Here is a 13,475-nt window from a genome sequence, read left to right as displayed (position 1 = left end):
CCCCATGTGTAACGTGTATACGAGCCAGTTTCCCTTAGAAAGTCCTCCACGAAAGGCATCCCTCCCCTTAGGCAGATAGCCCTAGTGTGCTTTGCCATAATTAAATACACCAACACCATAAAATCATTCCGATTATGGGTGTCCGAATTTTGACTGTATTTATAATTCTACAGTCAAAAATTAAAAAGCTAGCAATTTATATCGACATTATGAAACCAATCATCCACAATTTTCTAATCAGTATCTACCAAATTCCAAATTAAGATCAGATAAACTTGCTTCTTTAAAATCAAGTTTAAATACACAACAGTCAATTTTGATGACCTTTAGCAATCAAGCTGATATGGCTGAAGCCAGTTTTGTTATTGCCTGGAATATTGCTTACGCAAAACGCTCGTATGGAGAGGGAGAGTTTATTAAAAAAACTTGCAAGACATACTTAAAGTTTTAGATCCAAATAATGCAGCATTGTACAAAGTTGTTTCGCAAATTCCCATCTCGAGACACACAACCAAACGACGCAAAACTGCAATTAATACATCTCTTGAATATAATTTTAAAAACAATTTGAAGAACTGTATTGCATTCAGCTTATCTGTTGACGAATCGACAGATATAACAAATCTTCCGCAATTGGCAGTTTTCATACGTTTTATTTCACATGACTTAAAGAAGAATTATTAGATTTAGTAGCACTTCAAAAATTCAACGAGTATATAAAAAAGCTAGAAGGTATATTGACGGAATTCCAAAACAGATTTCAAGACTTAAAATATATTAAATCGTCTCTTGATTTTTTTCTGAAACCATTTGAAATTAACATCATTCATGGTGAGTTTTCCATTTCCAATATAATTAGGACCCAAAAAGCATCTGGAGAATTAGAATTAATAATGATGCAAGAAGATCAAGCTCTACAATTAAAATATAAGTTGACACCGATTACTGAATTTTGGAAATTTGTACCAGAATCAAAGTTTCCTGAATTAAAAAAGGCTGCTTGTCAAATTATTTCAATATTCGGAACAACATACTTATGTGAATCATTTTATTCCACTTTAAAATTCATGAAATCCAAACACTGATCAGTACTAACTAACCAGCATCTCAAAGAATTACTGAGAAGTGCTGTCACCAATTATTCACCAGATTTTAAAGAATTATCAAAAGAAGTAAAATAAATGTGTTTAAATTTTTAATATTTAAATTCAATACACACATTTTGCACTTATGTGTTTTCAATAAATATAATTTCTGTAAAAAAATTTTAATACTTTTTTGCATACCTTTTAAATATGTATTTAATTGCGGCTGGTGAAAAATGGCTTGGACTACCAAGGAGCTTGGCCACCTCTGCTATATATGAACCAAGTTCCTGACTAAGGTTATGTGATGTGACTGTATGACTTCACAAGACAGAGAGGGCAACATGTCTGCCCTCTTGGGCGTTAGTGCTGGGGCCAATAAAATCCTGTATAGTGTCCAGTATGGCCCTCATAGATCCATCAATTCCGTCATGGGATCTCAATTAACACAAGCTACAATATTGCAGAATGATGAATTATTGTCCGAATAGACCATAATCCCACCATAGTCAAATTCTGGCTTATGCTGGTAAGCTTAAGAGTTTCTTTTTCTGACACAAGACATAACAAAACCATTAGGCAAAGGACTAGCATTCAAATGTGGTTTCTAAATAAGAAACCCAGTGTCCAATCTTCCCATTTATATGTAATATAAATGATGTTATTCATACCTGCTTTAGGCACATGTACTGGAATGCTAATTATTTGCATATCTCAGCATATAAAACTTTTCAAGCAAATTTGATGCTTGTTGCATGTAGCCTTCATGGTGTAGCAATTGAAATCACAGCAGTGTGTTCAACATCTGCAATACACCAACTGTTTGCGCATTATTCAACTGCCTTTGAAGTTAAATAATAGAGAATCTATTTAAAATTCATCTTTTTTTAATCTGTATTCTTCTGTTATCTAACTTTAAAATTTAGAATTTATAATCTTCTGTTATCTAACTTTTAAATAATAGAAGAAATCTCATAAGTTGACTTACGAGATTTTTATAGTATAGCCATATTTCAATATGAGCAATTCGAACAAGTCAAAACTTTCAAAATAATAATAATAATCTCTCATGTCTGAAAACTTGATTTAATGATATTTATTCTTATCTTATTGAATGTAGTAATAAAACAATGCCCAGACAATTTTTAGGGAACAATAATGAATTATTAATTTTCATGTTGTAAAGTTTAGAGATTTAAAGAGGAATTTTAATACAACATTTTTTATAAACTTTTCTTTCAAATGTCTTGTCTATTTATAAAAAATAATTTTCGCTTACAAAATCTTTTGCAGTGAAATGGGCTTTTATTTTTAGAAAATGGATTGTGAGGCTATTTTAGGGTATTTAAATGAAGCATAGGATAAAAAAATTGTTTAAAATTTTCAATTTTTCGAGGATTTTATTTTGAAAATAAGTCAAAGGAAAGAATGGACTTATTTTTTATTCATTTAAAACTTAAAGAATTTTTTTAAATAGAAATTTAGAGAATTTCACTTTTTTAATTATGTAAATGGATTATTCAAAAAGATATCTGTAATTATCATATTTGTAATTATTTCCTTTTGAAAATATATTTTATGTAATGTATTTACCATATTTTCTAACATATTTCTCCTTTAGCACAGAATTATAAAATTTTCGTTTTATAATAACTATTATACAGTGTATGGTTAATAGCAAAATACAGTGGGGAAAGGGAAAAAGTAAAGGCAATTGCTGCAATTAACTTTTTTGAAATATGTATAAAATGTAGTAATATTATAATGTCTATTTATATGGCCTTTTTTATGTGTCGAGTTCTTCTCATACCAGAAATGAGATATACAGCTGAATTTTTGTTTCTTGATTTTCAGGCAGCAAAATTAGTGAGAAAGTGGGAGAAATATGAAACTAAATACTTTATACAGTACACTCCCGATTATCCACGGAATTGGGTGGCGCGGGTGCCACGAATAACCAAAATCGCGGGTAATCCGAAAAAGGCTAAAACCAAGTATAGCAAAAGAGAAAACAGTCATTCCAACTTTAAAAAATCGTTTTATGTACAATAAAATGTAAAATAAACAGCAGAAAATGTTTAACTAACGCTTAATATTTTACTATATCACTCAAAACTAACCTAAAATGCATTTTGTTAATGAAAACAGAAAAGTGCTTTGTACTTACAAGAGGCGTCAAGGATACACAGAAAAATTAATACATATGTACTGTTTTAATACTGTAATGTATTATGTAATTACAAAAGCATAACTGTAAAACTACACTTTTTTGAAGAAATCAGTCATTTGTGTTTGTTTCTTGCTTTGGAAGCATTTTCTCTTGATCCGAGATAGCATTTTTCGTAGCATAAGTTTCTCGGCCAACTCCGCATCGTCTTGTTCTTCCAAATAGCTCAGCAGTCCGTCCACTTGTTGCAAAGCTGCTTTGTGAGTCTTCCGCATCTGCACAGTGAGCTCTTCTTCGCCTTCACTTCACTCTCCTTCATTCTTGGTCTCTCCCCTTGCTTTCTTCACAATTTCGTCATCTGTTAAGCATTCGAAGCCAGGTTCATTGACGTCACACTCCAACCACTTGTTAATGTTTTCAGCATCGAGGTTCTCACTACCCAGAACTGATTTTACCATATCGGCAAGAGTTTCCGTGGGCATGTTTACATCTTCATTTTCTTCTTCACAACTCAAAGGGGTTAGGTTGTTGTTTGGCTTCAACATTAGGAATGAGCTTTCTCCATGATTTTATGAGGGTTGATGGTTTCACTGAGTCCCATGTAAATGCAATATCGTAAATGTTGTCCAAGATTGTGTAGTGTTTCCAAAACTCTTTCAGATCATAACCTTCCTCAATTTTGGTCATTAGCAGCTTGGTTCGGTATGTTCTCTTTATTGTTGCAATGACTCCTTGGTCCATGGGTTGGATTAGTGCAGTAACGTTTGGAGGGAGAAACTTTGCAAAAATTTGTCCATCAGAAAACTTTAGCACGATTGTTGCTGGGTGAAAAGGTGCATTGTCGATCAATAGCACAGCTTTTTCAGGCAGGTTTTTCGATTTAAGATGTTTAGGCACATGAACAAAGATTGTTTCGAACCATTCTTGAAAAATGTTTCGGTTCATCCATCCATTTTTTTTGGTTAAAGTAATCAACGAGCAAATTTTCTATTCTTGTGCCTTTGAAAGATCTCGTAGATCTCGTTTTTTTTTTTTTTTTTTTTTTTTTTTTTACTTTCCAATGACAACAAGTCTAAGTTTATGTCCACCAGTAGCATTACTGATTACTGCAAGACATGATAGTGCTTTCTTTATGACCTGCCGCTTTACTTTCACTTTCAAATGCTAAAGTGCGGGTGGAAAGACATTTCCACAAAAGTCCCGATTCGTCGGCATTGTAAATTTGTTCAAAAGATATCTCTTCTTTTAAAACAAATTCTTCAAATTCATGAGGGCCCATCAGCGGCCGAGCGGTAAAGTCGCTGAACACTGGTAGTTCGGTCCGAGGTTCGAATCCCGCGAACGGGCTGGCTGCATGGGTGTTTTCGTGGTTTTCCCCATGTGTAACGTGTATACGAGCCAGTTTCCCTTAGAAAGTCCTCCACGAAAGGCATCCCTCCCCTTAGGCAGATAGCCCTCGTGTGCTTTGCCATAATTAAATACACCAACACCAACACCATCTTCAAATTCATGGTGGAAATTGTCGGCTGCTTGTTGGTCACCACTAAGTTTCTCCCCATGAAGTCCAATTTCTCGAATTCCATATCACTGCTTGAAACGAGTCAACCAGCCAGAAGACGCATCAAAATTTCCTTTCAGGCTTAACAACTCAAAAAAGGTTTTTGCCTTCGCTGCAATGATAGGACCATTTACAGGAGTACCCTCTTTTCGAACTTGAGCTAACCACTCTATCAATGCTGTGTCTATCTCATCAAAGGTAGAACCCTTCATAGTTTTTCACGTTTTCATTGTGGAAGCACTGTCCGACGTTGATGCAAAGTTCAGAAGTTTGTCTTTTTGCTTTAGAATGTCACACACTGTTGTTTCCGCGATTCCTTAATCCAATTCCATCTGCTGCCTTGTAGCGCCGTTTGCTACTTTGGAAATTAATTCTAGTTTTTGCGCAATTGTCAACACAACCTTCTTTCGTTTTCCGGTTTTAAATCGGTAATGAAAAACACAAAACCAAAAAGCACAAGCAATGAACACAATAAAAGATAAGAAATTAACTCCGACCGGTTCACAAACACTATCAGGCATAACTTACAATGGTGAATGGGAGGAAGTGAAAGTGTCAGTAAGATTAAGACGAGAGAGGGTGGTGGAGCGGGCACTGCAGGGGTGAGTAAGAAATCATTTACTCATCAGAAGGGAAGGTTCCGAGAAGGCCTGGGATATTTTTGTATAAATAAGCACGATGTTAGCAAATTTAACGTTTCGCTCAGTTTTGTGAACATTTTTATTTCCTTTGTTTTACGCTTGGGGGAAAAAAAAACTTTGTGCGGCAGGCGCGGATAATTTACCTGCAGATAATCAGGAGTCTACTGTATTTAAAAGAATTTTGTGTTTATTAATTAGTCTTAATATGATACTACATTTTAAGAAAATATATGTTGATTGTAATTTGTTAGTATAAAGTGTTGTTTTTAGCTTGAACACCAGACTGAGTCATATTATAGAAATATTGTTACTTTGAACCCCCATTCCCTAAATTTTACCTGTATGCATGTTGTATTGATAAAAAATATGTAAGTATATGGATTATAGAGCCATTTTCATAATGAATAATTTTTGTAATATTTAGGTGATAGCTCTAGAGAAGCAACTCCATCCAAAAGCCCCAGGTAATTTTTTTAAGGAGATCTTTAAAATTTGAACCAAAATTACCATTTTTAAAAATATTTAATTCTAATTTTGAAGACTGTGGTTTTAATCTTGTATAATTCAAAATAAATTAATAAATTAACCAACATTATTATTATTAGGTGAGTAATTTAATATTTAACAGAATTTCCTTTGACTGTGGTTTTAATCTTGTATAATTCAAAATAAATTAATAAATTAACCAACATTATTATTATTAGGTGAGTAATTTAATATTTAACAGAATTTCCTTTGATCATAATTAAACTTTCATTCAGAAAAAGCTGGCTACTCTTATCTCACGCATATCATAGCATGAATCTTAACCTTTTAGAAGAGGAAGAAGATGAACTAGCGCTTGCAGAACTCATAGCATGTAGAAAGTTCACAGTTATGATGTATTTTCACCACCTCATAGCTGAGTACATTTTTAATATAATATATAGTGTCTTATTTTGTTCATTAACATCATAATATTTACTTTATTTTTGAGGAAAAAATTTCAAAATAGCTTATATTTACTTTAGTCTTCTTTATCTTTTTTTAATTGAAAGCAGTTAATATTCAAATGCTTTTTGTTTTGGGAAAAAAAAATGAAAATTTTTTGCTTTAGCTATTTTCAGTTATGAAAATGTTTTGAAAGCCCCAAAGAGCTTATATTTACTTTAGTACCAAAAATATTAAAATCCTGAATATTATGTACTGTACTTTTTTGAATATTTAGTTTGTCTGATGATTCCTAAACTGAATAACAGGGATTTTCAGCAGCAGCTTCTTTTTATAGGTCTATGTTTACAGAGCATAGTTGTCCAGAGTGAGCATCATCTTTGAGGCCAAAATTGCCATTCTTAAACTTCTCAAACCACCTATGAACTTTGTCATCAGAAACAGCAGTTTGTTCATATGTAGCACAAAATTTAAGAGAAGACTGACTAGCATTCCCTTCTTTAAAAAATAAATAAATAAATAAATAAATAAAAGAGAAAAATACAACAAAAATAGACTTTTGGATTCTCGAATCTTACTGAAACAAAACTGCCATGAAACAAAATTTATGGCAAACACATGCTAGGATGGTTTGTCCGGAAAGTAGTAGGACTGCAGGAGATCTTAGTTACTAGTCACCAGTCATCTCAAAGCCTTCACGGAGTGTAGATCAAGTTTAAGGTGAACTTCTTTCAAGGTACCTTATGATCTCCACAATGAATCGTTTGTTAGAGCAGCATTATGCATGAAGTTTGCATCAAACTGGGTAAAACTGTGAATGAGACCCATGAGATGATCAAGCCTGCTTATGGAAGAGATGCCATGGGTCGATTAAGTGTTTTTGAGTGGTACAAACTGTTTCGGGAGGGAAGAGACCAGGTTGAAGATAATTAATGGTAAGGATGGCCTTCAATGGCAAAATGCGATGAAAACTTACTGGAAGTGGGAAATCTTTTGAACTGTGACCGCAGATTCAGTATGCAGATGATATCAGAACATTAAATAATAATTAGAAGAACAATTAAACTTGCAAAAAACTATTATGCACAAAATCGTAACCCAAAACTTCAGAATGAGAAAATTTTTTGCTGATTGTACTAACTGATGAACAAAAACAAAGATGCCTGCTTTGTGATTAGTGAAGAACTTCTTGATTGTGTTTGTGACAATGTTATCACCAGAGATAAGTTGTGGATTTTTTAGTATGACCCCGTGACAAAGTTCCTGAATGGCACACTCCCCGCCTCGCATCGCCCCAAAATTAAACCTTCATGAGCAAGTCTAAAATGAAATTGATGTTCAGCATCTTTTTTGACTGCAAAGGAATGTCTCACAGAGAGTTTGTACTGCTTGGCTAGATTGTGAATGCTGCATTCTACATGAAAGTACTTGAAAGAAAACAAGTCCATTGCATCCATCCAGCAGTCACTGGATCATTGAGGCTCCATCACGACAATGTGTCGAGCCACATCACCTTTGCTGACATGGACTACCTGACCAAATGTGGCATCAGCTTCAACAGCCAACCTACAGCCTGGATGTTGCTCATTCAGACTTCTTCCTGTTCTCCCGACTTGAAAAGGATCATGAAAGAATGGCATCACAGCTCGGTCCTGACACTTCCTAGGCGCGCAATGAATTGGAAGTTAATCTCTCAGCACTATCCTTATCTTCAGGGCAGATGTTTCTATTTTATTTGGCTTATAATTCCGTACTAAATGTAGTATTTCATCTCGATGTACTCTGTCTTTGATATGATTTAAATCAAATTCCTCGTCATTATAATTCGCTTCCGATAGTGAAGAAAGTGACACAGAGGTTATTGAAAACGAAAAAATTTCGATTGACAAATTGGTCGGTATTCTCGACACAGCAATTATAGGACTTCAACAGCGGAACTTTGTAACTGAAGAAGAAATTATGTCTGTTTATAGAATTAAAGAGAAAGTATTATCACATAAAACGAAGCAACTTAAACAACGTACACCGAAAGAAATGTTTAATAAAGTAAACAAATAAATATTAAGCCTTTTTTTTTTTTTTTTTTTTTTTTTTTGTAAATTTTGATACCCTTTAGATCATAATTGTTCTTTATTTCATAAATTATGGTTTCATATTTTTAATTTTATAATTTCTGCATGCCATCTTACCAGATTTACACTGATGATCCATAATCCGGAATTGCCGAAGTCCCGACGAGTCCAGATTAACGACTTTTGACTGTAGTTGAATGTTTTACTTTTGATACTAGAATCTTTTTCTTAACATTTTTATCTTCCTTTTATTTTCTCTACTTTTCACTAGACACAAGCATGGAAAATATAAAAAAACGCTTCTAATCTTATCATATGGACAGGCACTATATAAAAGAAGTTTTTTATTAATAAAGAAATTGAAAACTGACAATTTAAAAGATATCTAATACAGAACAAAGTCCGTAATCCGGACTTGTCGGGACTTCGGCGATTCCGGTTTAAGGGTTTTTCCAGATTATAGATCATCAATTTAAATCTGGTAAGATGGCATGCAGAAATTATACAATTAAAAATATGAAACCGTAATTTATAAAATAAAGAGCAATTATGATCTAAAGGGTATCAAAATTTACAAAAAAAAAAGTTTAATATTTATTTGTTTACTTTATTAATTGTTTCTTTCAATGTAAGTTGTTTAAGTTGCTTCGTTTTTTGTGCTAAACGCGCATGCATAGCGTAAGCGCATTACGCACATGCATGAAGCATACAAAAATAAAAAAGTTTGTGGCTTTGAGGTCTGGATTATAGATCATTCCGAATGATGGACGTCCAGATTACAGACTTTGTACTGCATGTCTTAATGCATCACTAGGCACTAGCTGGCACTATGCATTTTCCCACCTGATGCAGTCTGTGGATCTTAAATTCTGCTGCTTGGTGCCTTTCTAAATTCTGCTTCCAATGCCTGTTCTAAATTCTAAAAGTTTTGCCATTTCTAGATTTTGTTGCTTGGTGTGTCACTAAATTCTGAAAATTATGCCACACCAGCTCTGTAACCGGACCTTACCATATATATTTCACATTTCTTCTGAATTTTCATATTACTAGAGAAATAAAATTAGCAGCTTTTTCTATACATTCTAAATGCATTTACTTTTTTTAGAATAACAGAAATGTTTAATTAAATTAAAAAATTCTAAAATGAAAAGAAAACGTGGAAGAAAGAAACTGAATACATAAAGAGAAAGAAAATTGTTTTTCAAAGATATGTACAGTTATTACTATGTAAATTTCCCAGTTGTTTACAATTTTAGCCTTTACTATAAAGTGAAATAAAATTGACCACTAGTCCATATTTTTAGTTTGAATTTCACTCTTGTTCAATTACATCACCACGAGCTGTAATTGACTTTGTTAACCTAAGAAAATGCCTTTATATATAAGTTCTTTTTAAATAAAAAGTTTATTTAAAACTGTCTGACTTTGTAGTTGCTTTCAGACATAGCGATAATTTGCTTCACATCTGATGGAGGGTTTTGGACTATTTAACTTTTACCAGCTCAAGTAAAACCCTCATAGGTACATTGTGGAGAGGTTGACAGGTTAGGAAATAAAACACTCAGAAACTAGTAAGAACTTTTTTTTTTTTCATACTGAGACAAATTTCTAATTGCTAGAAAAAGTGCTTAAATAGAAGGAAATCTATATAAATTAGCCAAAATGTCTGGGAAGCCTTCAAATTAAAAAGATGCATAAATATTTTGTCGAGTGTTGTTGCTACAAAACATAAATGGTTTGTAGCTTTTAATGGGTAATTATCCTAATATCATTTAAGAATCAATGTCATAAATTACATATATTTTAAACTGTGAAATTTTATTAGATTGTGATTTTAATAGGACTTTTTTAACAAATGTTGTTAAAAAATAAATAAGATTTAATAGTGGCTATGTAAATCCATAATGACTAAGGTTATATAATACCCAATTTAATAACTATAACTAACTGCTTACCCTTAAAAATTATCTCTGCATATTAAAGTGGGTTATTGCCTTTTATTAACCCTTACTGTGGTCACAAGATAAAACACAAAAAATGTAAAAAATTCATGTAAAACTTATTCTTCACATCTAGTGAGACTTAAAATAATGCAAAACAACTTATCACCTCTGGTACTTTAGTGAATTATTAGAACCTTAAACTATATTAACTGAGTTACACCCCCTGGAACTCTACGCGAAGTTACGACACTAACTCGTCAAACAAGAACTCAGCTATCTTTCAAAACTTGCCTACCGTGCTTATATCAGTCCTTTAAGGTTTGTTCTGATCAGCAGATCTCTCCCTAGGCAAGCAAGAGTGGTGGCAACAGCCAGTGTCTTGTTTTGAATCATGGTGATTATGATTTTAGTTCTCATTTTAACCTGTCCCGCTTGACATAAAATCTACTTACTATTTTCTAAACCTCTAGACTCAGCAAGTATGTGACAAAATGAAACAAAAAAAAAAAAAAAAAAAAAAAAGCTAACTGTTAGTAAAGCCTAAATAAAATGTCACTTATCTTTCAAGTATGTCCAATTATTATAAGTACACTCAAAAGTCGTTAATTCGGACACCCATAATCCGGAATGATCTATAATACGGACCTCAAAGCTACAAACTTTCTGCGCATGCGTCGCATTGACGCATGCACGTAAGTCCTTTACGGCTGCGAATATGCGTGTGCGCGTGCGCAAAATAAGTTTACGAGTGCACGTTTAATGTATAACGAACAGTATAAGCTAAGCTAAAATTATCTAATTCAGTTAATGTTGCAGATTGCGTTGTTCCTTAATCTTCGAATTGTATTCGCCTTATTACTTTTTGCAGACTGTTAGAGCAATTTTATAAAAGTAAGCTTGAACTTTTGATTATGTCAAATAGAATTTCTGATATATATTTACTAATATGTAAAAAATCTACAAAGTATGTTTCAAAGTCTATTAAAGAAAAAGTGGAATTGCTGCAAAAGATGGATAAAGGCATATCCTTTGTTTATCTAAACTTTGTTTATCTTTAACGCTGCGGCGCGCAATGAATTGGAAGTTGATCTGTCAACACTATCCTTATCTTCAGGGCAGATGTTTTTATTTTATTTGGCTTATAATTCCTTACTAAATGTAGTATTTCATCTCGATGTACTCCGTCTTTGATATGATTTAAATCAAATTCCTCGTCATTATAATTCGCTTCCGATAGCGAAGAAAGTGACAGAGGTTATAGAAAACGAAAAAATTTCGATTGACAAATTAGTCGGTATTCTCAACACAGCAATTATATTATACTTAATTTCAGTGTGGAGAAATGCGTACAAACCCTGTATTACTTTCTGGACAAACCCTGTACACAACATGACCAGAAAGGACTATATTTTTAAATATTCATTTTGATCAAGGTCATTCCTTAGCAGCAGCAACAAAATAATTAGAAGAAAATCCTCTTTAATTTGAAAAACAGCGGAACTTTTTGGCTAACTCAATATATGCTATGCAAATTGAAACTGGAATCAATGAACAAATATCGAGATATCAGAGTTGAAATTTTGAACTTTCATCTCCACTGCCCCCTGTATTGAATAAAAATTTCTTCTAAGGTTGATAATGAAATTGTTTTATTTGATTTTAGTGCAAATTAATCATAAAAGTAATTTTTTTCCAAAATAAACAAGATTAATTTTATTTCTTTATTTAAAATGCTATGATTGATTATGATATATTAAATTCTATTAATTTATTTTCTTCTCATTATCATCTGAGTGGTCTGTGCTAAATAGTGAGTTGTAATGATCTAATAAGTAACTTGTGATAGTAAAGAGAAATATTACTTATGTTTCTTCTTTGTAATGTATCGTTTACCTATAGGGACATAAATATAACCTTTATATTTTAGCCGTCATGCCAGTGCAGGATCTCCTGCTCGTAAAGTTGCTAGCACAAGTAGTGCGGATAGAACTTCAAGGCCTAAATTTAAAAAAGAAGTTTTTAAGTAAGTACATTTTCATTTATTTCATCTGTTTTTCAGCTTGAAAAGGTGGCTATTTTGTTGTCATTTCAAAATTACCGCATAGGGTTAAGCATAGTATATTTCCTTAGTTTTATGAAATTTAGTTCTTGTATATATAACTTGTATAATAATGTATTTTTGAATGTGTATGTGTTTGTAATGAATTGAATGTACACAGGTTCAATGATAAGTTGATAAAATATATCTGGTTGTAACGAAAGATTTCCACAAAGAACATTCTTTAAAGTAAATAAAAAAGTCATGAAAGCATTACCTCTCTAGTGTGAGTAGTAATCACCACCCAAATCTGTGATTTTCTGCCAGTACTTTTATAGTTTTTCAAAGCCTTCTGCCCAGCAACTTGGTGGCCATGAGTCCAGAACTAGATCAACCTCATTTTGGATATCTTGTGCAGAATGGAAGGCAGGACCAGCATGATGTAGCTGCAGGTGTGAAAAAAGGAAGGTAATGTAACATAAAAAATCTAGAGAGACAAGCTATGCAGAAAAAATAAGAATACAGGTGCAAGTCTATTTAACATTGAGTAAATTAACTCTCTCACTAATTAGGCGACAAAATTTAGTCGCCAAAACCGTTGCCAGTCTCACCATCTAGCGAGATAATTATTTAATATTAAATAGACTTTCTCCTGTATTCTTATTTGTCCAACATAGCTTGTCTATCTAAATTTTTCATGTTATATTACACAGAAAAATACAAGTTTCATATATCATTGAACAAAAATCATCTATCTATGTACAAAATTCGTAACAATATTTATATTAAATAAGTATAATGAAATTTCTACCATTGCCTTAATTAGAAAGATATAAAGATCTCATAAAACAATTCATATTTATTTTATACTGAATATGCAGATATAAAATTTATTTAAAATATTCAAATTATTTTGGACAATTCAAATAACTGCAAAAATATTTTTAATTAAATGTATTACTTCTTGAAATTGATTGAGACTTCTTGAAAACTAAAGCATTTATTATATTTAATAAAAGTAGAATTTACATTAAATAGCTA

General features: G+C 32.4%; 1 protein-coding gene across 2 annotated transcripts in view; it reads left to right on the top strand.

Annotated features, from left to right (window-relative positions):
• The window catches only part of LOC118199287 (uncharacterized), a 122,458-nt gene that overhangs the window by 76,930 nt on the left and 32,053 nt on the right, over positions 1-13,475 (top strand). For both annotated transcript variants that reach the window (XM_085814399.1, XM_085814403.1), the window contains 2 exons: positions 5,876-5,915; positions 12,324-12,419. In XM_085814399.1, the coding sequence (XP_085670525.1) occupies positions 5,876-5,915; positions 12,324-12,419 (136 nt within the window). The remainder of the gene's footprint in view (positions 1-5,875; positions 5,916-12,323; positions 12,420-13,475) is intronic.

Source organism: Stegodyphus dumicola, chromosome 1 (assembly GCF_044657685.1).
Source record: "Stegodyphus dumicola isolate Sdum_Otavi_A_Nest chromosome 1, ASM4465768v1".
In the NCBI taxonomy this organism is placed as follows: Eukaryota; Metazoa; Arthropoda; class Arachnida; order Araneae; family Eresidae; genus Stegodyphus; species Stegodyphus dumicola.
Note: the sequence above shows the minus strand (reverse complement) of the source record. Positions and strands in the feature narration are given on the sequence as shown.